The sequence below is a fragment of the Setaria viridis genome, chromosome 2 (assembly GCF_005286985.2).
Source record: "Setaria viridis chromosome 2, Setaria_viridis_v4.0, whole genome shotgun sequence".
NCBI classification, from domain to species: Eukaryota; Viridiplantae; Streptophyta; class Magnoliopsida; order Poales; family Poaceae; genus Setaria; species Setaria viridis.
In genome coordinates this window covers 42,626,924-42,653,190 of record NC_048264.2, presented here as the reverse complement: position 1 = coordinate 42,653,190, position 26,267 = coordinate 42,626,924, and the positions used below count along the sequence as shown (strand labels likewise).

The window sequence follows — 26,267 nt, the reverse complement described above, 5'->3', positions numbered from 1 at the left end:
GCCCATGACAGTAACCCCACAGGGCTCCATTGCCAAGTGACCTGAAATCCTCTATAAATCCTCTCCCCTTGTGCTCAGCTGCTCACCACCAAAACCAAAGCAGAGCAAGCACCCGGCAGATCGACACCTGTCTTCCTCCTCTCCCCTCCAACCACTCCAACCATCAGCTCGAACACCAAGAAAGCCTCCAATGGAGCTCCACTTCCAGCCACAGTCATCAGGGTTCCAGCTCGAGGATTACAGCAGCTACTACTACTACTACTACCAGCAGGAGGCGGCGGCGCAGGCCAAGCCGTCCAAGCCGCGGGGCCGGAAGAAGGGCAGCAACAACCACAGCAAGTTCGTCGGCGTCCGGCAGCGGCCGTCGGGGCGGTGGGTGGCCGAGATCAAGGACACCACGCAGAAGATCCGCATGTGGCTCGGCACCTTCGAGACCGCCGAGGCCGCCGCCAAGGCCTACGACGAGGCCGCCCGCCTCCTCCGCGGCAACGAAGCCCGCACCAACTTCGCGCCCCGCATCTCCCCGGACTGCCCGCTCGCCGTCCGCATCCGCGGCCTCCTCCACCACAAGAAGGTCAAGAAGGCCAAGGCCGCCGCGGCGAGCTCCTCCTCGGCCGCCGCCGCCGCCATCTCGAAGAAGAAGGCGGCGATCTCCCCTGCTCCCACCACGAGCAATAGCAATAGCAATAGCAATAGCAATAGCAATAATAATAGTAATAGCACGAATAGTGCTTGTGGTGGCTCTAGCAGCAGCAGCAGCAGCTCCAGCAGCGCAGTCAGCTGCGACGACGCCGTGCTAAATGGCGGCGGCGGCGCGCTGGACGCCAGTGAGGTGTACCGGCCGGAGTTCGCCGCCGTGGGCGCCGAAGAGTTCGATTCTTGGATGTTCGACTCGGCGTTCGGCCAGTTCCCGGCTCTGGACAGCTTCGCCGCTGTCGACACCGCCGTCCCAGCCGCACCCGTGGAAGAGGAGCCGGTCGCCACCGCGGCGCCGGGCGAAATGGCGGAGTTCGAGCGGATCAAGGTGGAGCGGCGCATCTCGGCGTCGCTGTACGCCATGAACGGCCTGCAGGAGTATTTCGACCGGGTGCTCGACGCCTCCGCCTGCGACCCGCTCTGGGATCTCTCGCCGCTCTGCCACTGAGCTAGTAGCTAGCCTCACCTCAACTGCGTGCGTGCGTCGTCGTTCTTGCTCTTTCGCCTCCTGGATGTTGGCCATTGTCGGGGAAGTAACAGGTGTCAGGTGTATGTGTGCGTGCGCGGTGTAAAGAGGAAGACGAAGATCGAGGATCCTACTCGTTGTAGCCAGTGGATGCATTTTTGTGCGAAAATGCTTCGAATTTTGCCGTGTGGCAAAGCAAGTCATTGTGCATTCCAATTTTCAGGATGTAGTATCTCTTCTTGAGCTGCATAATGGCACCTGATCTCGGAATTCAATTCTTTTGGTGTACCCTTTGTGGAGATAAATTCGGTGTAGTTCGATCCTCTGGATCTAATATCTCTAGGTGAAGAAATTTTTATTTCTTCCCTTTTCCACGAACATTTGATCAGGACGGTCGATTAGATCGCCAGTGTTGCTCAAATCTTGCGCAAATTTCCGGCACTCGAATTTGCTGAAGATTTTCAGTAGCAGAAACTTTTCGTCTAAAAAAAAAGAAATTTTCGTCTGAGACTTCTTCATTCAAATTCTTTTCTGCATTTCAATTTCTTTTTGAAGAACCTCCATTCAATTTTTTTAAGTACATAAAAATGGAGTGTGGAGAAGAGGTAGTCGTCAGTCATCACTGGTATATAAGCGGAATGGAGTTTATATTTCAATTTCTATCCCATTTCAATGGATATGTGTTGCTCAAAACTTGCCAATTTTCACAGGCATTTAGCTGATTGCCTTGTGGCTGTAGACGAGGGATCAGTTTCTCGTCAGATTACCTGTACGCTAAGATTCTAAGGGTGCATTTGGCGTGGCTTCGGTTACAGCTCTAGCACTTTTCATGTATTGTTCATCACTGTAGCATGAAGCCGGTGAAGTCCAATAAACTTGCTTCACCGACTTTATCTTCTCCTTAGTCCATTTTACTCCTCGTTTTGCGTTTTGGTTTCACGCTACAGCTCAAAATGGTGTTGCACAGTATCGATCACTGTAGCAAAGAGCTGGAGCCAAAGCCAAGTAGAGCCTTGCTAAAGAAGGTCGAAGTAGTATGAATTTTTCGTCCAAAACTAATCAAATGAGATTGGTATTTCAAAGTTAAGATTTGAATCTTATATACAAAAAAGTTCATACGTTTGCCACTTCCACTGGTCTCAAGGTAAATTTCCACAAATCTATCCTGGTACCCATTAATGTGGAGGAATCAAAATAATGGCCAGAGTTAACAGAAACCTTAGGTTGTAAGCTTGGAAGCATGCTCTTCACTTATCTCGGTCTTCCTCTTGGAACCACTCGGACCTCGGTAGTGGATTTCATGCCTATCCTTGAACGTATGGAAAAGCACCTCATGGGTACATCAAGGATGCTATCTTATGCTGGTAGGTTAATTCTTGTAAATTCTATATACTCAGTTATGCTCACCTTCTACATGTGTGCTCTAAAGATACCTGTGGAAATCTTGGACAAAATTGACAAGTACTAGAAACATGTCCTCTGGAATGGTGGTGATCTGACAAAAAGGGTGGTTGCTTGGTGGCTTGGAGCATGCTTGCAGGAGCAAAGAAGATGGTGGTCTTGGCATTATCAACCTAAGGAGTAAGGACTGACAACACTACGCTTCTCCTCAAATTTCTTCACAAATTTTATAATAAAGTGGACATACCCTGGGTGCATCTCACATGGCAGTGGTTGTATAAGAATGGTACTCCCCCTTGAAAGGCAGAATGTTGGATCCTTTTGGTGGAAGGACATCATATCTCTGGCGCAAAACCTCTCCATGATAGCTACTTGCAATGCTCAGAAAGGAAACTCAGTTGCCTTCTGGAGTGATCTCTAAGACTTAGGTGTGCTCAAATGGAGATTTCCGCAGCTTTCCTCTTTCTCAAAGAGAAATTCTATTTCGGTGAGAAAGTTTATCGCCTCCGACAATAGCTCAGATTGCTGCTGCCCAACTGACTGAACTTCAGCAGCTTTTAGACCAATTGCACATGGGGGATTTGCAAAATGATGTCTGGACTTATATTTGGGGATCTGCAGTCTTTACAAGCAAAACAGCTTACAAAAGCCTCCAGGGTTCTATACGGGCCTCCCCTCTCTTCAAATAGATGTGGAAGTCTAGGGTTCAAAACAAACACAAGTTCTTCTTCTGGCTCCTCCTTCGTGATAAGCTTAACATCAGAAACCTCCTACATGGAAGGAACATGTACTTGGATAGCTACAACTGTGTTTTGTGCATTGGGAATGTAGAGGAGACAATCAGTCACTTATTCTTTTACTGTCCTTTTCAGCCAGGCCTGTTCGCTGTATTTGGACATTTGGACATTCAATGGGACCTCAGCCTCCAACCTCTTGACAGAGCACGGGAGAGGTTTGCATCCAGTATTTTTTAGGGAGATTGTGATAATTGCGTCATGGGCCTTATGGTGTCACAGGAACAGCATAATCTTTGATGGTGGTACTCTATCATTCAGCTGCTGGAGAGCTTGTTTTTGTAGCGGAGCTAGAAAAGGTTACCCTTAGGGCAAAACCTTCCATTAGTCAGAAGATTAATATTTGGCTGAGTAGCCTCTTGTGAACTCTCTCTTTTTACCTTGAGCCTGAAGCCTTGTAAACTGTACATATTCCTTTTTATATATAACAAAAATCGGGTAGGGCCTTCCCTGGCGTTCCCGTAAAAAAAATTAAGATTTGGATATGTCCCTCCAACGGGGAAATCCAAGAACTCGCTAAACGAACTTCCCTCGAGGATTGGTGCACGATCAATGCAGGTTATGGCGCGTTCTCTGGGGCCCAAGTTATATAAGCCCGAGCCTGCCTTGTTGGGGTTGGAGCGCTCAAATTTGAGCCAAACATGCCGCCGCGCTGCCAGGTGTCGGCACATTTACCAAGCTTTTGTCGTCGCGGGCCCCCCCCCCAATCACCTTTCACTTCCAATCGAGCCCGTCCAACGGAGTCCGATCCCATCGATCCCGGTTTTTGGCTCGGTTGCAGCTCGCGGACGATGGTTCAACACTTCAACTCCAGCCTGCACGAGAGCTGAGCAGAGAAAGTTTGTGCTGAGCGCTCGCGACAGCGGCAGAAACAAACGGGAATGCGAGGACAAGGAGGGGAGAGCCATTTTTTCTTTCTTTTTTTGCAACTTTTTTTAGCGGAGCAGGTGAGCAATGGGTCCCGGAACTCCTGGACACGCGATAATATTCAGGGATCAGGAATCAGCAGGGTGGGCAAAAGCATCAGAACTCCTCCATGTGAGTGACTCGGCCGTGTTATCGGCAGGCGGCAGATGCAGTTGATCCCCCCTGGCTACTTATGCTTTGCTAGTTTAAACATGCCGGAGGAGGGAACAAAATGGCAACGAACGGAACAGTTGCTCTAACCAACGCAATGCAAGTTGCTGCATGGGCGGTGTCAGTTTTCGTAGTGTCAGCGCTCACGCAACGGTGGGAACTTCTGTCCATGCATCCAATAATATGCGGGAAATTCTCTCCCATCCGACAACCCCCAACACATTGGATGTTCGTCTTTGTGGCAATTCCTCCGTGACACCATAGCTGCCGGATCTAGTTGGAAAAAATGTGTGCCTTTATAACTTTACTAGATAAGCTTTATGCCCATTGAAATTAGAAAAACTGAGTGGCGGCCTGTGCCCTTGCTCGAGTGGATCCATCTTCGGCAACGGCTCCATTGTTGTCATCAAATCAAACCATGGCATCTTTTGTAACCATGGCATCGTCAGTCAGCAAGCTAGCTAAGCTACGTTATTTTTTTTTAATTTTTGTTTTGGAGAGCAGCTAAGCTACGTTATTTGGAGGTGATTGTAATGCCACCTCTTTGGGCCGGAGTCTGGTCACGCAACAAGGCCTTGCCGGCAACCCAATTTCCCAGCCCAAACCTTTTTTCTTGGGGCTGCCGGGTTGGGCTCAGTTTGCTTCTGCTCCAGTGGAGTCATAGCTACTGGGACGCACATCTGCTGATCTGCAGAAAACCTACCGACTCTTACTCCAGATGGTAGTACTTCAATGATGCTGCCTACCTGGCCTGAATCCATGGCGGGTCAGGAAGTCCGCCAGATAATTTTTTCGATAATGAAACTCCAGGGTCACACACTCACGCTCGTCGGGTGAGTTCCAACTTTTACCCGGCCTTACGCTTCTTCGACACATCATAATTCTGAGATCCTGAACGAGACATCCCAAGTTAAAGCGTCATGAGGCCACCAAACCTACCAGATGCCAAACCAACCAACCCACATCGACTGGCACCAGGTCGCGGGGCTCTCGTGCACAGATCTAAACACTTTCCAAGCTGTCTCACCTATCATCCCTCTTGCATCGCGAGTCGCGACACCAAGTCTGGACAAACCGGGGGAATGTGCGCGACCAGCGCTTGCCGGATGTGCCAGACGAGCACGGCGATCTCCACATGCCATCATACCCTGAGCGTATGGCTCAAGCAGCTCAGACACACCATGCCCACCTCAAATGCATTGGTGACTGATGGTCAGTGATCGTAGCATCAGGCATCTATGAGCAACCTGCAAACCATATCCTGCATTGGTTGATATCCACCTGACAACACGCCGCGGGGCAGATCAAACTCCTCCCCAATGGTTGAGAGCACAGAACACTTGCAACAGAATGCCATATACTGATATACACCGAAATTCATCGAATAGCATTGCAAACCAAAGCAAGACGATATGAACAATCATGGCCAACCAGGCGCTACGAACAATTTATACCACATAATACAAAATGGAAACACACACGGCAGCAGTACGCAATGGAATGGAACCATACAGAGTATACCCAACAACCCAACCATTAACCACCAGCGAACTACTTATTAACCAGCTACTCAATAGTCTTCTCCATCGTCACCTTCGTCGTCCGCGCCCTCTGCGCCGACCTCCTCGTAGTCCTTCTCGAGCGCGGCCAAGTCCTCACGGGCCTCCGAGAACTCGCCTTCCTCCATACCCTCACCGACGTACCAGTGCACGAAGGCGCGCTTGGCGTACATCAGGTCGAACTTGTGGTCAATGCGTGAGAACACCTCGGCGACGGCAGTGTTGTTGCTGATCATGCACACTGCACGCTGGACCTTTGCCAGGTCGCCTCCAGGGACAACAGATGGTGGCTGGTAGTTGATACCACACTTGAACCCAGTGGGGCACCTGTATGGCGGCACCACAGTTTGGTTAGTTAGCATGGCCAATCAAGTGGACAGGTGCTTGTGACATCATCAAATAAGTGCAACTAACTAAAATTGTGACGGAGACAGCTTACCAGTCCACAAACTGGACAGTTCTCTTGGTCTTGATGGTTGCAACTGCAGCATTGACATCCTTGGGAACAACATCACCACGGTACATCAAGCAGCAAGCCATGTACTTCCCATGCCTTGGGTCACACTTGGCCATCATGCTTGAGGGCTCAAAGACAGCATTGGTGATTTCAGGCACAGAGAGCTGCTCATGGTAGGCCTTCTCGGCAGAGATTACAGGGGCATATGATGAAAGCATGAAATGGATACGTGGGTATGGAACAAGGTTGGTCTGGAACTCAGTAACATCCACGTTGATAGCACCATCAAACCTCAGGGAGGTGGTAAGCGAAGATATGATCTGTGAGATCAGCCTGTTCAAGTTGGTGTAGGTTGGCCTTTCAATGTCAAGGGACCTCCGGCATATGTCATAGATAGCCTCGTTGTCCAGGAGGACTGCAACATCTGTGTGCTCAAGCAAGGAGTGGGTAGAGAGGACACTGTTGTATGGCTCTACGACAGCTGTTGACACCTGCAATCCAGAGTGGCATTAGATGAAAAGTTAAACGATGGACCATACCCAAAATCATTAAACAACATCTCTACCCACTGTCCCCCACAACAGCTAAGATGCAGACTCACATGAACAAACTAAATGGCCCACAATCAAATGGACAGGAGGGAGAAGCACTATAGGATAATGTTGGCTCATGTGCAGTGCATGATTTATAGGGACACTAATAAAGAAAGCCTGTAGCCTGTGACAGTTGTGCTATCATGGTCTTAACCATATAAAGGAAGATCCTCACTAACCAGAACTCCAGAAGTCTACAACAGTTGCTCGTTTAGTCCACACATGATTTAATTAATGCTAGGCTGATCCAATAACCAGTGTATCTGTGCAATTCAGAAGGCAATAACAGCGCTGCCAAGTTACATGATCCATATCTTAGCATGGGTTCGCAAGGATATTAATTATATACAAGTCTAAGCAAATTGCCCAATAGAGATTCAAGACCTACTTGATTTTATCAATTTCTCAGATACTTAAGTCAACCTCCTCTTGGAAAGGCCATACCTGTGGGGAAGGATAAATGGTGAACCCAAGCTTGGACTTCTTGCCGTAATCAACTGAGAGGCGCTCCAGCAGCAGTGAACCAAGTCCAGAGCCAGTACCACCACCAACAGCATTGAACACCAAGAATCCCTGCAGCCCAGTGCAATTGTCTGCCAGCTTGCGCACGCGATCCAGGCATAGATCGACAATCTCCTTTCCGACTGCATTCCACAAACATAATTAGAATCGAACATATCCGCAGTCGCAGAAGCACAAGACTCACTCCTATTACATATTCACAAAGGCACAATGTGAATTACCGGTGTAGTGGCCACGGGCAAAGTTGTTAGCCGCATCCTCCTTCCCGGAGATGAGCTGCTCTGGGTGGAAGAGCTGGCGGTATGAGCCAGTGCGCACCTCATCAATGACAGTGGGCTCAAGGTCGACAAAGATGGCCCTCGGCACATGCTTGCCAGAACCAGTCTCGCTGAAGAAAGTGTTGAAGGCATCATGTGCAACGCCAACCGAGGTATCACTGCATCACAATCAAACAATACAGCGTTAAAAAAACCGCACAGTAAGAACTTATAAATCAGTTAACTCAGTTAATGTAATCAAGAGTCATTGGCATATGCGCCAAAAGATAAATTAGAGCCTACGTAACCTGCCTCCTCAGGATCCCCAACATGATTTCTATTCTCAGTAGCATCAGCACAATTTTCTATGGCGCTACAAGATTACGCAAAACTGAGATAAGCATAGCACTTTTAACAATGGACCAGATATTTTGAATCTAGGGAGATCCATGGGCTGACATCCACCAGAGCTAACCAGTTACAGTATTTATTGAGCATCCCCACAGATTCAACTCTTCAGATCTTGCGTCTTACGGAGTTGGAAACCCAATTTGTCCCACGACATGTTAACGTGCGCTCCTCTATACAAAAGCCAAACGCATCCCCTCTGTGACGCCTGCCTAATTAGTAGGAACAGAACAAACGCACCAAATTAAAGGCCTAATAGTCCGAAAATGCTAGGGCAGACTCTTAATTAGGAAATGTCGCATCTCGTCCGGTGCTGGGAATCTCTCAACAACCGGCAAAGAAATGTACCAACGCCCAACAAAGCGCAACATATCCCACCCAAAAAAACCCATTACAAGGAGCCAAGGAGCAACGAGAAGTAGAACGAAAAGGAAGACACGAACACGGAACTGCCATGACAGTACCATCCAATCTAACATACCCACCCGCCCGCCCATCGTTGGCTCCGCCGAAGCAAGGATTTCTCGAGAAGAAGGAAACAACGAGGAGATGCAACGAGACCGCCAGATTTTCGAGGCGGCCCAAGCCGAGAACCTAGATCGCGAGGCGGATGCACGCAGCAAAAAATTTGGGGAACCAAAAGCAACGCACTCGCGGATCGAGATCGTCACTCACCTGGGCATGGTGCCATCGGCCTCGATGCCGTGCTCCAGGCAGTAGAGCTCCCAGCAGGCGTTTCCGACCTGGATCCCGGCCTGGCCGATGTGGATGCTGATGATCTCTCTCATCTTGCTCGTCCTCTGCCCTCCTTCCTCCCTCTCCTCCGCCTCTCGCCGCGGTTTGTTTCCTTGGCTGTTTGGCTGGGCGTTCTCTCTCTCTCCTCTTTCCAAAATGTGTGAGATCGGGCGATAAAAAGGGGCGGAGGAGAGAGGAAAGAGGCACTAGCGTCTAGGGAGGGAGCGGTTGCTTTTACAAGAGCCAGCGCGGCCTCGTGGGCGTTGTTCACGTGAGCCGGCCGTCCCCGTCCCGTCCGTTAAACCACGGCACGTCGACGAAACGGCTTCGCCAGGGGTAACTGCTAAACATACCAAGAGGAAAGGAGAGGAGGTGTTTGGATACCCGTACCTGTCATATGGCATGTTTAATACAAATTATAAATTATTAAATATAGTCTAATTACAAAACTAATTGTACAGATGGAGTCTAATTCGTGAGATGAATCTATTAAGTCTAATTAGTTCATAATTTGGTAATGTGGTGCTACAGTAACTATTTGCTAATGATGGATTAATTAGCTTTAATAGATTCGTCTTGCGAATTAGACTCCATCTGTGCAATTAGTTTTGTAATTAGCTCGTGTTTGACCTTTATAATTAGTATCCAAACATCCGATATGACCTGCTGAAGTTTAGCGCCTCGTATCAAACACTCCTAAGCCGCTATGATTTATTTCGGAGAACAGTCTCCAGCTGCCTTTATAGAAGGCAAATACTGTATGATTTGTTACTGCCAGCCGTCCGGTATTCTTCCTAAGCACGATATCTGCATTTTAATTTTTCGAACAAAAAGAAGCATTCACAGGAATGGAACTGAATCAAAATCCTTACGAACCAAGGTAAATGTTGAGGCTGCATACCCTTGAATTAAACAAACACTTATTTTATCTATGACAAAATGATGCCTTTGTGCCAAAGAAAAAAAACTGCACGGAGCCGTTTACATCGTCCGTACAACGACACTTGGTGTAATCCCCAAAACATAACTTCATCTTTCCCCTTGCATCTCATCCAAGTGAGTTCGGTCATCACTGGCTCGAATAATCTTTGGTGCATGTGTCCGTAAGTCATACAATCACACATAAATCCCTATTGTAATTTGCAATGTAGGTTCATAAGAGCAAAATGAACCTTGTACAACAATATAACAATATGTGTTCGAAATTTAGGAGTCACCTGGTAGCTAGAAAATAAGGGTTACATTTATTACTCCGAAAATGTTATAAAGATCTTGATAGGTATAGTGTAGTAAAATAAACATAACAGCATGCATCTCTGTTACCGTATACTCTCTCCGTCCCTTTTTATCTGTCGCTTGCCATCTTTTTTATTTGTCGTAGCACGCTTCCCAAGTGACTAATAAGGATGGAGTTTTTCCGTTTTTCTAACACATTCTTCTATGAAGATCTTCTTTTGCCTATGTCTAAATGACGAGCTATGACGCTAGGTCACCAGGGGTCCATGAACCGATCTACGGTGCGCCGGTCTAACCCGACAAAATGCCGCGACAATTTACCCGGTCGCTAGCCTTTTTATCAGCAGCGCGTACGCTGCCGGGCCGGCCGTGTTTTTGTTCCACCGTCAAGCAAGGACCGGGTGTACCCAACCGGAGCTGGCCGGGTGGGCGCCGCGCCCATGCGCCAAGGTGTCAGGCCAGCGCCGGCACGTGGGGTGCCAGCCGCGGAGAGCCTGAGATGAGATGGGTCATGTGGAGGCGGTTGCGCGGCCGGGTCAGCAGCAGCAGCTCGCCCACTTGGGCTGTTTGGTCACGGTCACGGCCACGCCGAGATTTGGATTCGAATACTTCGGAATCCAGTTTGAACTTCTCGACGGTCCATAGATCGGTTCACGAATAATTTGAACTGGAAGCGATCTAAAAAACCCATAAAGTGAAAAATGCGACCACTCATTCATACCCTAGCTAGCCTAATCTTGTCACCCGGCCTATCTCGGCGAGTAATCCAAGCCTGGAACCGAAATGCGCCACGCTACTTGATCTTTTTTACAAAGTACGGTGCGAGTGGTCGCATGCCAAATCCTGTCACGTACTTCCTCCGGTGTCCAAACCGTGCCGCTGCAAAGAGAACGCACGGCCGACGGTACGTGATGGACGGCACTGGCGTGCGCGCAGTGCCCGTGACACGACGACCACGCCGTCCTGGACTCCTGGCCGCTTCTAGGCGTGCTCATTTATGAGCACGCACGCCTCCACTTCCACGCGGCCCGACGCCTCATGTCCCCGGCGCGGCGTGCCGCCACACGCGATCGTTCGGCCGCTCCGGCCGACGGATCCCCGAGACCGCGACCGCCACAAGCCCGTTGATTTTTTTTTGCTTCCTGTTGGAGGTTGGAGCTGGGCCGGCCGGCCGGGGATGCGATATTTTTGGCTCGCGATCTCGAAGGGGGAACTTCACGGGGGGACCCGCGCGGGTCGGATCGCGAGTGGCCAACCACCGCGGCCTCCTGGATTGGTTTGTCTCGAGGTCACCTCTCCAGTCTCCACCGGCCGCCACGAGACGAGCGGCCGAACCTGACGTCCGCGGCGCGGCTCGTATCATGGCGGCCGGTAGGCGGTCGCCAGCGCGCGCACAGCTGCGAGGCAGCCGGGAATGATCTCGGGGCCGGTGGAACGACAACGTTCGGAGCAGTCAGACCGACGACGGGTGTTTGATACTGGATGCTAAACTTTAGCAGTGTTACATCGGATGTTCGGATGCTAATTAGGAGGACTAAATATGAACTAATTATAAAACTAATTGCAAAACCCCTATGCTATTTCGCGAGATGAATCTATTAAACCTAATTAATCCATCATTAGCAAATAGTTACTGTAGCACTACATTGTCAAATCATGGACTAATTAGGCTTAATAGATTCGTCTTATGAATTAGACTCTATTTGTGCAATTAGTTTTGTAATTAGCCTATGTTTAATACTCCTAATTAGCATCAAACATCCGATGTGACATGTGCTAAACTTTAGCATGGGGTATCCTAACACCCGAGGCGCGCTTAACTGTAACCAGACCAGGATCGATCGCTCGCCATAACGGCTTTTCGTTGTCGCCAGCGGACAGGCGTTGGTCCTGAATGGTTTCGATTTCCTACCAGAAGTAACCTGCTACTACCGTCACTCCACAAATCTGGAGGTCTGGGCAGTGATGCTGGCAGGAGTACTCAATGGAGGCTTATGGCGGCTACTTGAGCCTCAAGCTTGCCTACCGGCCAGTGAATGAGTGACCGGGTGCAGTGCAGTACAGCTGACAGCGAGGCGGCCAGCGGTGGAGACAGGCTGACACCCGACAGCATGCGCCTCCAGACTTCTCTTCCAAGATTGGTAGCTCGATGATATTCGTCCAGGTCATCAAACCAGGCCAGCGTCCCCGATGATGATCCAGCGGATTATCCCGCATTGTTAACGCCGCCAACTTGGTGCTTATTACAAAAAGATGGCTGCGTTCCGTTTGGTGGGCGTGACTGGACATGCATGAGGCCCGGGGCCCCGGCCGGGCCAGAGGCAAAGCGCAATCAGTGAGGACTGGGGAGGGAGGCGATCAGCAGCGTGACTGCGTGAGAGATTCCTGTACCGGCGCTCTGATCGCTGCGGGCGGCGGGCGCTTCGCTTTCAGCATTTCAGCTTCAGGTGCCCAGCACATGGTAGTTCAAGTGAGCCAGCCGCGAGATACGAGATGGTGAGACAAGGGGGGCAAGAATGGGCCCTACTTGTCAACTTTCGTATCTCACCAAGTGCCATGCTAGATAGATTGGCGCGCGATGCGCGCCTGTACAAAAATATTAACTCAAAGCAATAACGGAAAGAGTTACATATGTAATCTCTCTACTTTGCTATAAGTATATATTATAGTATTGAGTATTGAACAAAATTAGGAAACAAATCAGAATGAAACCAGAATTCAAATTCATGCCGTTCCTCTAGATGAAAGAGATTTTTATGCATTTATTTGCTCTGAATCATTATTTAGCAAAGAAATCCTATTTTCCCATTGAAGTACGACGGTTGCATACTCTGCTGTAATTTTTCTTTCATTCGCTAAATATCTTTTCTTTTGTACATACTTTCTCTTTGTTTTGCTTAATATAGTAATTAGTAAGGGATCCCCTCCTGTTTTGTAAAAAGCCAGTGAGGAAAGCGTCTAAAAGGCCTATTTTCTTTCTTTTTTAAGTGCACTGTGCCCTTTATCCCTTCATCTAGTCATCCGGTCATCCCCATGGCAATCTCTCTCTCTCTCTCCCCCATCCATCCACAAAAGCTACAAAGACTTGGAGAGTGAATTTGATTCCTGCGGATTGAGGTCTTGCCTGCAGCTAGAAGGCCATCATTTTTGGGCTCGGTGAGCGCGGAGCCACGGCTGCTGGTTGCTCTAGAGAGGGTAGTGAGAGGCCACGGTGGCAGACTGCTCTGGAAGTCTATCGGTGGAAGCAATGGCAGAGCCGACGCCGGTGGCCTGATTCGGTTGGTTGTCCAGACTTTTGCGCTGCACAGCTCTGTTCTCTCTTTCTCTCTCTCCATGCCAAGATTCAAGTGGTGTTGACGGCCGCCGGTGGTTGCTGATGTGCTCTCACATTCCCACCGGGCGGCGCATGCGGCTGCTCGAGCGGGCGGCGGCGCGATCCGCCGGTCGAGGGAGCGGGCGCCGGAGCGAGCCGGCGGCCCCAGCGTGCGGAGCGGACCAACGGCGATAGGTGCGGCTAGGCAAATGGAGTTCGCCGATTCTTCGTGGTCGTGGAGGACCGAGACCTGTGGACTCTCGAATCTTCTTCTTTTTTTTTTTTTCATAACTGATTGGATTTCGGACCCACGTACCAGCGTCGGTGAACAGTAGCTCAGCCTCTGAGATTTCGTCTAGTCTAGCAACATTAATATAGAGTAATAGATACGCTTGTGCAAACTTTACGATATTTTCCTAAAATATAAATTTATGTCTCCCTTACTGTGGTTTCCAATCAACGTCACCCATTAATGCAGCACATCCGAGACCGAGAGGCAGAGAGCATAACAGTAAGGTCAGTCTGTTTCACGAGAGTTCATGCCACACCAAAATTGCTAAGGCCTGTTCGTTTTCACGGATTGGCCCGGAATGAGGTTCATTCCGGGTGGTTTGAATTGGTCCGGTTTGAAACCAGACTTGCATTGAAAGTGTTGTTCGTTTTAGTCTTGCCTGGAACGAAAACCGATCTGGATTGGAATCCTACTACATTAGATGGCCTGGATTGAAACCATAACTCCTCACCCCTGGAATGAATCCTGGCCGGATTGAGTGACACGGGTGGAATCACTCAAACCGGACCTGGAAGTAATCCTGGCTGGAATCCAATCCTGATGAAACGAACGAGACCTAACTTGGCAAGGTAATGAATAAAGATAGTTTCATCAAACAAGAAATGAGTTTAATCCCCATAACACTCATCTAGCACTATTACCTAGTTTTCAATCTAAGTAACTATGCAATAAAACCGTGTAATAAGATTAGCCCATCAGGCCATAAGCGCTTAGATCACAATCAAAGTAACCCATTAATTCAGCACATCAGAGTGGCAGAGAGCATAACAGAATTTTAACTCCTACAGAAATAACGCCAAGTTATATGCTGCCAGTAAGTAATAGCTTCCGTACCGACACTCACGTTCCACATAGCTATTCAAATTCCAGAATCCAGAATAAAATAGAACCATTGCAACAGACTTTTAGATTATGCCTCCCAGTATGGAAATATGATATTGCGGCAATAAATCCCAACAAAAAGATGAATAATCAGGAAAGATATGTTGTCATCCAAGAAGGCAATACATCACATTATGAAACTATGCTCCACGTTTCAACACATCACCATGGAAGTGAATTTAAAGCAACAAAGATCAACACTACACAAAGAACAAAGCTACGGTTGAACCCCCCGTAAGCCTCAGATCTGTGGCATTCCAAGATATATGCTGACTAAATGAGCTTCTTAGTTTTTCTGCTGATGAACAAAAACTTTCAATGCTGTTAGTCATACTCCCTAGCTGTTAGTTATGTGAGCAAAAATACAGCAAAATTGGTGTCTTACATCTTAGATGAACTAACCTGTATCAGTAATATTGTTTCCTTGGATTGTTCTGCAAAAATAGCAGAAGTGTTTAGGCAAACAGAAATAACATACAACTCCTGGAAGTAGACAATGGCAGCAAATATACCAGAGGGTTTGGCCTATAGCGGTATCCAAGCATCATTCTCTTCTTGTATTGCTCGTAGATGTCATCTTCAGATGTGACCTCACCAGGCTTGACAGCACCAACACCAAGATGATCCTTCTTCACATCTCCAGCCATAATGGGATCCGCACGGCCTCTTCTCTCACTACCAAGACCCTCACCTGCACAGTAAATTATATTTAACACCTGGAAGTGGAATGGTGCATATTATCGCTAATTGCCTTCCTATGTGCCTGACAAAAAAGGTTCCACCGGGTAGGGATATTGAGAATTAATGCATGCAGGACAATGCTGAGGAAAAAGGATCCATTGTAAATAGTTCTTATATCTGGTATTTGGGATGGAAGGCTTTGTTAACAGCATAATTTGACAATTTTTTAAGGTTTGTTGGATGAATATGACGGTCAAGGTCAGAGGGGTTGATGTACTGTTGCCATAAACATCTGGGACTTTGAAAAAAAGATCTGACAGGGTTTGATCAGAGAATTACTGTAATGGTGACTATGTTATTTAGTATTCATCAATGACTGACCTTCCCTCCAACCCATCTTAGATAGAAGTTTGTGGCCAATATTGTCTGCCTGAATCTTAGCCTTCTCGGCAGCTTCTTTCGTAGCCTTTTGTGCTTCAGCATCATTACAGCGTGCCATGAACTTTTCAAGTTCTTCTTGAGGAATGAAGTCACCCATGTGGTGTCCCTTCTTAGGAGGACCTGCAAAACAAGAATTTTTAGTTGTAGAACAAATATTGAAGTTTTTATGTTCTTCCAGTACGGCAAATCATGTTGCAAAAAATGTACCTTGAAGAGAAGGAGGTGGCGGCATTTCATCTTTTGACTGTCTTAGTGGCCTCTTCCGTTCTTCCTGTGCAGCCTTCTTCGCATAGAATTCCATCAAAGCTACAGGATCTGACGGTGCAGATGTATTGTGATCACCTGCAAAATGATGAACTAGCATTAAGCACATATAATAACAAGAAACAGTTCAAGATAGGAAGCAATGGTTTTTACTCCTAAAGCAAACTATAGATCAGGGAGATGACAGGCAGTAGGGTTTTAATGGTTCACAACAGAAACCCTACAATATATCTATTCATTGAAGCTACAAGGATGAAACATAATATTCAAGACATCAGAAATAACAATAAGATACTAAGGCAATAGAAGTGCCTGATTTGGATGACTTGCAAAATGCAAACTCAAACAAATGTAAACAGGCGAACAGTCCAGGAACATAGAGAATGTAGATATATAACATTTGATAAAGGAAACCATGTATGTATATTTTACCATAACTAGATGAGCTTCCTTGGGAAGAACTACCCTCATATGCCCCATACAAAGCTGATGCAGGTGTCTGATAGTTGGACTTTTGTTCAAATGAGCTTTTATACGGACCACTTGGTGCTTTGAAGCTTGCAGTGCTAGAACTAGCTACATTAACAAGAGTATATAGCATCAAGACTTTTATAGAACTTTTAGATATAGAAAATGATTAAAAAAATTGTGCCACAAACCATTTTTTGATGCTTCAGCATCCTTTGACTGACCAAGAGCCTTTTCCTCTTCAGCAAGCTGAAACTCATAATATTTGTAGTCTGGACAGTGTTTGTCAAATAGAAATCTGCAAATAACCCAAGATTTATATCAATAATTTATTAAAGTCAGATTTTAGAATTTAAAAGTAAAACAGAGTTTATCAGAAAAATAAGTAGTGCAGTCGTACTTGAATGGTGTATCTCCAGGATTCCTCTGCCGTGTGATATTCTCAAATTGTCTCCCATTTTTTGCAACAAAACTTGCCAATTTGTCAGCAACTTGCTTCACTGTCATATCATTTGGTGGGGGTGGGGCTGCATGTCACTTAAAGAACTATTAATATCAAGCATATTGACAAGGCAATGCAAATTACTGCAGTAGAGTCTCCAACTCTTTCAATCATATCCTTCCTGGCAATGCCAATACAGTTCATCTATAAGCTGCAGTTATCGGAAAAAAAAAACAAAACCTTCACGACTTTCTGCTGCCTGACTTATAATGAACCCAAACACTGAGAAAGATGTTTCTTTTGTAAACCTAACAACGTATGAGCCAAGCATAAACGGAGGGTTTAAATCACGTTGTGCAACAGCAAGCAATTTTCTTGGATAGTTTTAAAAAATTATTAAACACTGTTAGATGGTCGATTCCAACACCAATGTGCATTGCAATTTGTTGCTTTCTAGATCCATTTTTATCATTTGTAAATGCATGAAATCAATACTATAAGGATGTGTTTTGATGTCAGGAACATTTCAAAGCAGAGTTTTTGAAAACCATATTTTTAATACATGGGAACTGAAACAACATAAATTGTGAAAACCACCATTTTCTACAGTATATAGAAGAACTATCCAACAGAGGAAAACTAAATAAAGCATGATACATACATACATACTATTTGCCTATTTGAATGCAGTTAGCTTTGATTATAACAATAACAACAACAACAACATAGCCTTTCAGTTCCAAGCAAGTTGGGGTAGGCTAATTATAACAATACTTTATATATATGGAGATAAAAAAAGGCTAAAGTAATACTGTGAACAATCCAAAATGAATGTATGCAATTCAGATTAGTCACATTAGGAATGTGTTTACTGATAGTACTGCATGAAATTAGACAGGAATGCTAAATACTTCGCATGTGGTGAGAAAGGGAAATCGTAGCATGCCTCGTGTTTACTTTTTAGGAAAAAGAGGTGTTTAATGGGTTTCCTTCATAAACTCCAAAATAACATGGTGGTTGGAATACTACATTTGTACACTGTTAGTTGTATACCAACACCTAAAAGTTTTTATGCTATGACATATTATAGAAACCATACGAAACCAAAATATACTTGACATCCAAGCAGTCCTACAAGTAATAATTTCACTAAAAATGCATATGCAACGCAGTGCTACTTTCTAGTTAAATCAGTATGTGACAAATGAAATAAAAAGTATCTAGTTAGTTCGTTTCACTATCAATATGAATGCAATACTGTCAGGACTCAGGATAACACCCTCAAATGCATGGAACAGAAAAATGTATTAAAAAATGACAATATAACCATATGTGTCGGTGGTATTAATTGGGGTATGGGATACCAAATTAGAAGTCATCTCAAGAGTAAAACCTATGATATGTCACATATATGGGGAATGAATTCAAAAGCAAAAAAGATAAGAGGCAATATATAGCTGATGTTCTAGGACAATTATTGAATTAAAATTCTTGTCGCATATTTCTATCTTATCATTTGATAGCAACTACACCCACAGAACGCCAACAAAAAATCCAAAGAATGGGAAACCACTAATAATTTTTTATATTATAACAGCAATAAATGAATGAATGAATTAATAAATAAATGATTACCAACAGCCCCTGCCGGGGTAGCTGCCACAGGAGCATCAGCTTGCACAGACTTGTGGCGCTTGGCAGGCTCCTCCCTCTCCACATCCTCTTCCTCTTCGTCGGCCGCAAAAATAGGGGCGACCGCGACCTTGGCCTTCTTCAGGCTAAAGGCCAGCTTCCCGCCCGTGGCGACTGGACCAGCCTTCTTCAGCTCGAACGGCCTCTTGTTCGCCGCAACAGCAAACCCCGGCTTGGAGCTCCCGTGCTTGGGAGCCGATGAGGCTTCAGTAGCAGCGGCCTTCTCCTTCTCCTGCATCTCCTGCTGCATCTGCTTGAACCTCTCCATGAAGGAGCCGTCGTTGGCGAAGAGCTCCTTATCCATGCCTCGGCGCAGATGTGATGCTTCTGCAGCACTCGCTTGCCGCCTCAAAACAGCTACAATTCTTTCAACCTCCAATTAACACACCGCAGTCGTCGCACAAAAAATCTAACAACGCACACTCAATCCTCCAAAATAATCAACTCGAATGGCCCAAATACAAAGAGGCCGCGAAACTCCGCCGCGGGGAAATTTGCGGGCGGAAGAGTCCCGGATCGATGCGCGAAGGCTCGAATCACGGGATCGGACCGAACGCGGGACGGGTGGACCTGTAATTTACCTGGTACGGTCGAGACTCGAGGGGGATAGGGGGGGAACCCTAGAGAGAGGAAAGTTCCGTGCTGGAGCCGGGTGGGGAATGGAATGGGGATCGATCCGGGACGAAGAGAGTGCGGCGGCGGGAGGATACCCTATTCGCTGCACCGGGTATGGTCCCGTGCTGGGCGAGAGGGCAACCGACCGAGGCCGCCCTGGGCCGGACCGTTTAGGGCTGTGGTTGGGCCGATCCGATCGTAGGAAGTTCAGAAGTTTGAGCGCGCTAGTTCAACATTCTAAACAGTTTGATATAAAATGTTGAATCGATTAGTTTAACAAAACGCTAGATCAGGTCATTGAAATTGTTGAATTAGTTTTTGTTCACAAAATGTGAATCAATTCAATCAAGTTGCACGACCATGCTTTTGTGTAAAGTGTTGAATCATGTCACTTCAAGTCACATTGACATACTACATATTTTTTGGCTTTAAACTCGATACTCTAGAATAGGTAACCATGACATATTTCAGTACATCATAAGCACGGTGAGATGAGTGAGAGGGATCGATTCATGGATATCGATAAATTTTGGAACAAAAGATGCGTGAAATTTAGATGCACGCAAGTAGCAGCTGCTTACACAACGAAAAGTGCAGCAACATACGGGCGGTGCCGGTTCAGCGGAAGCAGCCCGACGACGTTCAGTAACGAACTCTGAAAGTAACACCGATCCAATCGCCATCCACCATACCGAGCTCCTCCGGAGTCCGGTGGCCTTTAACCCGCCTGCCGTTGAACAGGAAGACCCCGTCGCCGTAGTCGACGGTGGGCACCATCTCGTAGCAGAAGTCCATCAGGTCCCGCAGCTGGTCGGTCGTTCGCAAGGTGAGGGAGAAGGACCCGAGCCCTTCCTCTTCCCGCACGGTCAGCGTGAGGAACGTGCTCGAGTCGATCTGCGACGAGAAGGCGAGCTCGTCCCTATCGCGCATCCCGTAGTCCGCCGGCGTCTTCATCCTGTCGACCGGCTCGCCGCGGTGCAGGAAGGCCCCCTCGCCGTACGCGACGGCGGGCACCATGTCGTAGTAGAAATCGATGAGGGTGTGCAGCTTGTCGGTCGTGCGCATGGTGCGGGTGATCTCGCGGTACTCTTCGTCCCGGACGGAGAGCGTGACGTACTTCGTCATCGCGGGCGGCTCCGGCGACTCCTTTGCTGGTACTATGCTTTCCCAGGCTTTCCGCCGGGCGTGTGGTTACGACGGTACTGCTGCGGGAGCTGCTTCTCAAATAAACTGTACTAATATAGGAAAACAAATGGAACCTGTGGAGAGAAGCGCAGACAGAAGAAGCTGAAAAAAGTATACCGTTTGGCTACTAGTTTCAGCTTCAGCTTATTTTAGTCATAAGCATGTTTGGTCTATATAACGGGTGTCCGGCATGCGCCGCCGATTCAGTTTTATCACAAGCAGAACGGAGAAGGTTAGGCGGCCATTAGCCCATTAATAATTAACTCCATGCATGCAAAGCCTCCCCGCTCTCCACCCTGCACCGTCCAAGGCAGCCGCACTCAAGACTGAACTTTCCGATTGCTGCGTTCCCATGCGTTAATGCATAGGAGTCGAAGCGATGGAAGATGCCGCGACACTACATGAGCAATTACTCGACATAGGAGTAAATTCTAGCCAAAACTGCAGTTGTGCAGGTAAAGCCGCTTTTCATTTTCTTCTTCTTTTGTTTTAAAAAAATGAGAAAACAAAGGGCTCCCAATCTTAGCCTTAAAGGTTTGAAAATTCACCTAACGTGGGGAGCACAAAGGCGAGGAGGACAAACATAGCAATGGAAAAGAAAAAGGTAACAACAAACGGTGATAATCGGGAGGCGGTAAGGCCATTTGCAGCGAAGGTTTTGTAGGAATTTTTACTTCATTAATAAAGTGATGTGACACATGTCTATACTGACAACTACAAAACTGGACACGGAGGGCCATTCATATGTCAAAACCGGATAAATTTAGCCATTTGGATAGTTTTAGGAGTGGTTTGCAATTTTTTAGAAATTTAAAAAGTTTAGATCTAATTAAAAAGTTCATAACTAATTCATTTCAAATCAGAAAAATATTAAATTGGTGCCAAAATTTTTCTAAAAATGTAAACTATCTGTTGGTGTACTATTTAGCATTATTTAAAACTAGATTGTTCATGTTCCTTGTGTTTTATTAAAAACAATATAACACTAGGTTTAGTAACAAATATGATGTAAACAATTTCAAATAGAGTATGAACAAATAGCCTACATTTTTAGAAAAATTTTGTACCAACTTCATATTTTTTAGATTTGAAATAAGTTAGTTATGAATTTTTGATTAAATCATAACTTTTTAAATTCTAGAAAATGCGATAGCAATTTCGAAATCACCCAAAGCCCAAATTTATCAAATTTGTGCAATTTAGATTAAAAAATGATGTAAGAGAAGATCGGGTGCTCCGAGTACATCTGGTGCTCTCGTGCACCTGACAGATGCAAGCTGTCGGATGCATCGTGAATGCACAAGTTCTAGTTTGAGAGAAGAGTTTTATCCTCCTAACACTCAATAGGTTTAGTTACCAAGTTCAAGATAATACTCCGAGACTACCATCTAGTACAGTTCCACGGAGGAAGAGAGTACAATGACATCCTTCCATCAAAACGAAACTCTTATTCCAGTTGAATCTGACTTTACTCTCAACCATTCATAACGCGGGCCTTGCTGCTACAAGATTCAGTGACGTTATATCTTCACGAGTTAATTTTATTCTAGAAAGTTGGCAGTCGAATTTACATAGGGCTTTCTGATCGTCAAGCTGGACAGAGACGCGGCCTTCAGAATCTTTCGCCAAATCTCAGGAAGAAGGCTCCCGTACCAGCATTGTGATCTACAGCGTACTCCGCCCTTACCGTGCCGAGCTTGACACCAATGCCATAGGAGGACCCAGAGCCTGCGCGTCGGAAGAACTCTGTAGGGTTGCCCTTCACGTCCTTGGAACTCCCGAGGTCAGTGCCATGCTCAGCAAATACATACACCTGCGTTTGTTTGTTCTTCACAGTGATGGGGACACGCAACTCAGTGGCAAACTGCATGGATATAAGATTCAAAACAAATCCGAAGAAAAGCAAAACCTCCACGACTACGACATGAACAGCGATAACAACTATGCATCATGATTCAGAGTAAGTGCCAAATCCCCCTGAGGATCGATAGTTTGATGCTCACCTCAAGAAGATTCCTGGAAGCACCCAGTTCTCCCATGCCATAGCCCCTAACAGAGTGAGGTCCTCCGATTGCAAATGCATCATAGCTCGGCAGATCTCCTACACAGCCTGCGTAGCGACCATGAATCGCCAAAATTGCTGGTGGTGGCTTGCCAGCACCTTTATCTTGCTTATTCAAATTAATGAACTTTGTCGCTGAAAGCTGATGACGGTTGAAGAATGGATTTTTGCTTCCAATGCCAAGACCTTGGTCCAACTGCGGCCCACAAGAAAATTATAAGTGGATTTACTTTACCATGGAGAACTTTCTATAAACACATGATGCTGTTAAACAAGAACTAACCCAGATATTTAAAATATAACTGAAAAGCAATTATAACATAAACAAGAATACCTTGATTCTAAAAAAATTGTAATGATAACATTTGCTAAAATGTGCCTAAACAGTCAGCATTATGCATTGTGCAGCAGCCTCATACGAAAACAGAAACATCAGTTGTGTAAGGAGCTGGCTTTCTCCTTTTGGCACAGTGCAGTCAATTTGGTTTTAAACACCCAGCAACAATTGAAAATTCACTGAGAACAAAACACCCCACCTGGAATATACATCTGTCACCAATAGTTGCCCCGTTTACAAACTCAGTATTGTCTCGAGTTATATTAGCTTGTAGAAATGCCATTCGATCTACACCGGTACCACTGAAGGTTGTGGGAGGTCCATCCATGTTCAATGCACCAATAGGCAATACTCGAGAACCATGTGTGCATATGTTGTTATCTTCATCGCGTGTTTTAATCTCTTCCAACACGAGGCCATAAGTGAATTTGCTCTGCCTTGTAAAGCTCTGAAAAAATTTCCAAATGCAGTTTCCTCATGTTAAAAATATATCTTGGGAGTAGATATTTATGAAAATCAAAAGATGAAGAAGGTAATATCAATCTGTGCAAACCTCTGTTATAGTGGCTTTAATTCCAACTCTATCAACCCAGATAGGTGGAGCGTCATCCATGTTGGGGCCAGCAACAAAGACAGGACTTAATTTCCTGACGTTGAAGCAGCTAGCTTTGAAGGTGCGGTTTCTACTACGGTCGTCCACACCATCCAAATAAGGATGGGCATACTCAAGCTTGAATGAGAGATGATCCTGATATCCCAAAAGAAACATGCCGTAAATACAAATATAACGGATCAGTTAAAAATGAAACATATGCCTTGTAAACCATACCAGTACATTTTATAAACTAAATGTTTTTAAATCATGAAACAAGGGTATAATTTTATTTACTTATTTCAGATTGCAGCAGAATGGCAATTAAAGTCTGCAATGTTTCACATTTCAATGCAGAAGACACTCAACTGAGTTCCACACTTCATGTAATAATGATAATTGAAATATGACTCGAAACATATAGTTACAAAGGAAGACTGAGACGGTTATAAGTGACAATTCAGCTAATTTAGTACAAGCAGATCAGAGCGAATGTAGATGTAATTGTAAACCAAAGCAACATTGCATCAAAGCTTCTGTTTTCAATAAAAGAACTCAGTACCAACTCACCTGAGGATTGAGCAGGTTGCTGGAAGTAACAGAACCGACAAGAGATCTGTTTAAACCAGAGATGTTGCGGTGCTCAAATGACACAGTTCCTCCAGGTTGAATTGATGCCTAAAAAGAAAGTTTCCGTGAGATGGGTTGTGAAACATGGATTTATAATGATTGGCGGTTATATATTTATGATGTTTTCTATCATTCAAGGTACAGATTCTGCAGAGAAGAAGGAAAAAAGGTTACAAATAAGTGGTGCCTTACAAGAGTTGGTCTCCCTTGATGCACAGGTACAATGCTCCACTCTGTAGTTACTTCGGCCGACTTTGGTTCATGTTCCTTGAGTTTTATTTCAACCACTACACCCCCTTCTTTTGTCTCGTCAGGGCGAGGGTTCACTTCTATATTGGAGAATAAAGCGAGTGAATTGATATGCTTCAGAGCTTGTTTCCCTGCCCCAATGTTATAGATATGGCCAGGTCGAAGCTGCACAGTGTAAGAAAGGCAGAAGGTAAATTACATGGTTGCAAGAAAGCATATCAGGTCAGAGTAAATGTGTTTGAGAATCGTAATAGAATACATCGAACCAATCAACTCGTGGCACATTAAACAACAATTCATCCATAGACATCTCGAACAGAACATGTTAATTAACCATGGAACTGATGTTGATGTAGTAAGGAAAATTGCCTATATATATATACATACCTGCTGGGGCAGCTCCCGGTCAACGACAGCGATGTGAGTGTTCCCCTCGACGATATTGTCAAGCTTGTCCTGAAACTGGTACTCCACCATGGTGATGTCCCCCTCTACCACCTCCAACACAACCTCGTCGGTGTCGAGGTTCCCGAAGTTCTGCACCAGGGCGAACACAAAGCCCTCGTCGTGGTACCACTTCTCGACGCGGTCCCTCATCCTTTGCAGCACCCCGGCGGTCAACTTCCCCTGCTTCTTCACCATCCCCAGCACCTCCTCGCGCACAGACTCCGGTAGAATGCACCGCTTGGCGCTGCGGATTCGCTGCCGGTAGTCATGGTCCTGCCTCCGGATGTAATCCATCTTCTCCCTCGCCGTCATGTCCTCAGCAGGGCCAGCGTCGGGCGGCGCCATGAGTCCAACGTTGACGCACTTGAGCCGTTTGGTGGCTCCAGGCCAGATGTTCTCGGCGTAGGTGACGGTGAGCGCGAGCGTGCCGTCCGGCTTGGGCTTCCCTTGGAGGCTGACCTGCTCGAACATGCCGGAGGAGGTCATCGCCTGGAGCTGCCCGAGCAGCTGCGACCGGGTGTACACGCCGCCGGGGCGCAGCTTGGCCATGTCGTCGAACAAGGGGTTCTTCTCCGCGGCGCTGGCGCGGTCCCGGGCGCTGGCGCGGTCCCGGGCGCGGCAGTCAAGGAAGTTGAGCTCGGAGACCTTGTACCGCTTCCTCCCGTCGAGCCTGGAGAGCGGCACCGGTGTGCGCGTGACCGGGAGCCCGTGCGCGTCCCAGTCGGCCCCCGCCGGCTTCCCCTCGTCCGCGCGCGCCGCTCCGGCGGAGAAGATCCACCACAGGAAGCCGCCGCCGCCGCGGCCTACGGAGTTCCCCCATCCGCCGCCGAGGTCGCAGGCGGCGGCGGAGGAGGAGGTGGCGGAGGCTAGGGCTCCGTCGCGGGAGCTCTGGGTTTGGGGGCAGGGGTTGGAGGATGAGATGCGGAGGGAGTAGCCGCGGGGTTGCGAGCTGCGTGGCGAGGAGGACGACGGTGCATCCTCGGAAGGTTCGGCGGCGTTGGGTTTGCGACGGGAGGTGAACCACATTGCGGTGGCGCCGGCGCCGGCGGAGAGGGTTAGCTTTCCTTCCGTCAGAGTACTCCGCAGATCGATCGATCGACTGATTGATCAACAAGCAATCATCAAACGTAAATTCATCATCATCATGCGTGGCTAAGTAGTAGTGGCGAGGGGTTTTGTTCGTCGCCAAAGAAAAAAAGGGTTCTGTGATGCACAGCCCAGGCCCAGCCGTGTTGATTTCGGGCCAACTTCTATCGTCGTCCGTGCAGACAGGGATGGGGCCCATTAGTGAACGCTGGTCGTATGCATGTATTGGGGTGGTAGCGATGGGCCTCTTCTGCTGTACTGGCCCGGGTATTTTGAGGCCTGGTGAGATCCTAGAGAGAAAAGGCCCGCCAACCCGCCAACTCCGAGCAGGAATCGTCGGCTTTCTGACTTGTTGTTCGTCAGTGTACCAGCTAGGCTTGGAAACGAG

General features: G+C 46.9%; 5 protein-coding genes across 6 annotated transcripts; 1 reads left to right on the top strand and 4 right to left on the bottom strand.

Moving 5' to 3' along the window:
- Window positions 1-1,472, top strand: LOC117843252 (ethylene-responsive transcription factor ERN1). Its single transcript, XM_034723825.2, has one exon. It carries the CDS (start codon window positions 191-193, stop codon window positions 1,142-1,144), a length of 954 nt encoding a protein of 317 aa, XP_034579716.1. The 5' UTR covers window positions 1-190; the 3' UTR covers window positions 1,145-1,472.
- Window positions 1,473-5,800: 4,328 nt separating this feature from the next.
- On the bottom strand, window positions 5,801-9,161 carry LOC117844871 (tubulin alpha-3 chain). The gene is made up of 5 exons (XM_034725690.2): window positions 8,906-9,161; window positions 7,787-8,001; window positions 7,488-7,687; window positions 6,433-6,941; window positions 5,801-6,320 (listed from the first exon to the last, which is right to left on the bottom strand). The coding sequence occupies exons 1-5, from the start codon at window positions 9,016-9,018 to the stop codon at window positions 6,005-6,007; spliced, it is 1,353 nt and encodes a 450-aa protein (XP_034581581.1). The 5' UTR covers window positions 9,019-9,161; the 3' UTR covers window positions 5,801-6,004.
- A 5,592-nt stretch (window positions 9,162-14,753) lies between these two features.
- On the bottom strand, window positions 14,754-19,415 carry LOC117843693 (SURP and G-patch domain-containing protein 1-like protein). Its single transcript, XM_034724357.2, has 9 exons — window positions 19,258-19,415; window positions 18,620-19,033; window positions 16,943-17,069; window positions 16,734-16,840; window positions 16,507-16,650; window positions 16,018-16,152; window positions 15,751-15,930; window positions 15,201-15,379; window positions 14,754-15,122 (listed from the first exon to the last, which is right to left on the bottom strand). The coding sequence occupies exons 2-9, from the start codon at window positions 18,978-18,980 to the stop codon at window positions 15,096-15,098; spliced, it is 1,260 nt and encodes a 419-aa protein (XP_034580248.1). The 5' UTR covers window positions 18,981-19,033; window positions 19,258-19,415; the 3' UTR covers window positions 14,754-15,095.
- A 336-nt stretch (window positions 19,416-19,751) lies between these two features.
- On the bottom strand, window positions 19,752-20,420 carry LOC117842571 (uncharacterized). Its single transcript, XM_034723046.2, has one exon. It carries the CDS (start codon window positions 20,414-20,416, stop codon window positions 19,934-19,936), a length of 483 nt encoding a protein of 160 aa, XP_034578937.1. The 5' UTR covers window positions 20,417-20,420; the 3' UTR covers window positions 19,752-19,933.
- Window positions 20,421-21,868: 1,448 nt separating this feature from the next.
- On the bottom strand, window positions 21,869-25,942 carry LOC117842568 (protein TOC75, chloroplastic). 2 transcript variants are annotated; one of them, XM_034723043.2, is made up of 7 exons: window positions 24,734-25,942; window positions 24,290-24,511; window positions 24,038-24,145; window positions 23,429-23,623; window positions 23,075-23,323; window positions 22,480-22,734; window positions 21,869-22,340 (listed from the first exon to the last, which is right to left on the bottom strand). In XM_034723043.2, exons 1-7 carry the CDS (start codon window positions 25,817-25,819, stop codon window positions 22,089-22,091), a joined length of 2,367 nt encoding a protein of 788 aa, XP_034578934.1. In that variant the 5' UTR covers window positions 25,820-25,942; the 3' UTR covers window positions 21,869-22,088. The 2 variants fall into 2 exon arrangements, with proteins under 2 accessions (XP_034578934.1, XP_034578935.1); XM_034723044.2 differs by having other exon boundaries at window positions 21,869-22,289.
- Between the last annotated feature and the right edge of the window lie 325 nt (window positions 25,943-26,267).

Bases quoted from the DNA above. Each gene is read 5' to 3' on its own strand.
- LOC117842568 (XM_034723043.2), bottom strand. From the start codon at position 25,819: ATGTGGTTCACCTCCCGTCGCAAACCCAACGCCGCCGAACCTTCCGAG. The intron at 24,512-24,733 runs GTATGTATATAT...TACACTGTGCAG, and splicing joins ACCGGGAGCTGCCCCAGCAG to CTTCGACCTGGCCATATCTA. The intron at 23,324-23,428 runs GTTTGCACAGAT...AAATTTTTTCAG, and splicing joins TTAAAGCCACTATAACAGAG to AGCTTTACAAGGCAGAGCAA.
- LOC117844871 (XM_034725690.2), bottom strand. From the start codon at position 9,018: ATGAGAGAGATCATCAGCATCCACATCGGCCAGGCCGGGATCCAGGTC. The intron at 7,688-7,786 runs GTAATTCACATT...TGTGGAATGCAG, and splicing joins TGCCCGTGGCCACTACACCG to TCGGAAAGGAGATTGTCGAT. The intron at 6,321-6,432 runs GTAAGCTGTCTC...GCCGCCATACAG, and splicing joins ACTGTCCAGTTTGTGGACTG to GTGCCCCACTGGGTTCAAGT.
- LOC117843252 (XM_034723825.2), top strand. From the start codon at position 191: ATGGAGCTCCACTTCCAGCCACAGTCATCAGGGTTCCAGCTCGAGGAT.
- LOC117842571 (XM_034723046.2), bottom strand. From the start codon at position 20,416: ATGACGAAGTACGTCACGCTCTCCGTCCGGGACGAAGAGTACCGCGAG.
- LOC117843693 (XM_034724357.2), bottom strand. From the start codon at position 18,980: ATGGATAAGGAGCTCTTCGCCAACGACGGCTCCTTCATGGAGAGGTTC. The intron at 16,651-16,733 runs GTTTGTGGCACA...TTGTTAATGTAG, and splicing joins TGCTGAAGCATCAAAAAATG to CTAGTTCTAGCACTGCAAGC. The intron at 16,153-16,506 runs GTAAAATATACA...ATCATTTTGCAG, and splicing joins AGGAAGCTCATCTAGTTATG to GTGATCACAATACATCTGCA.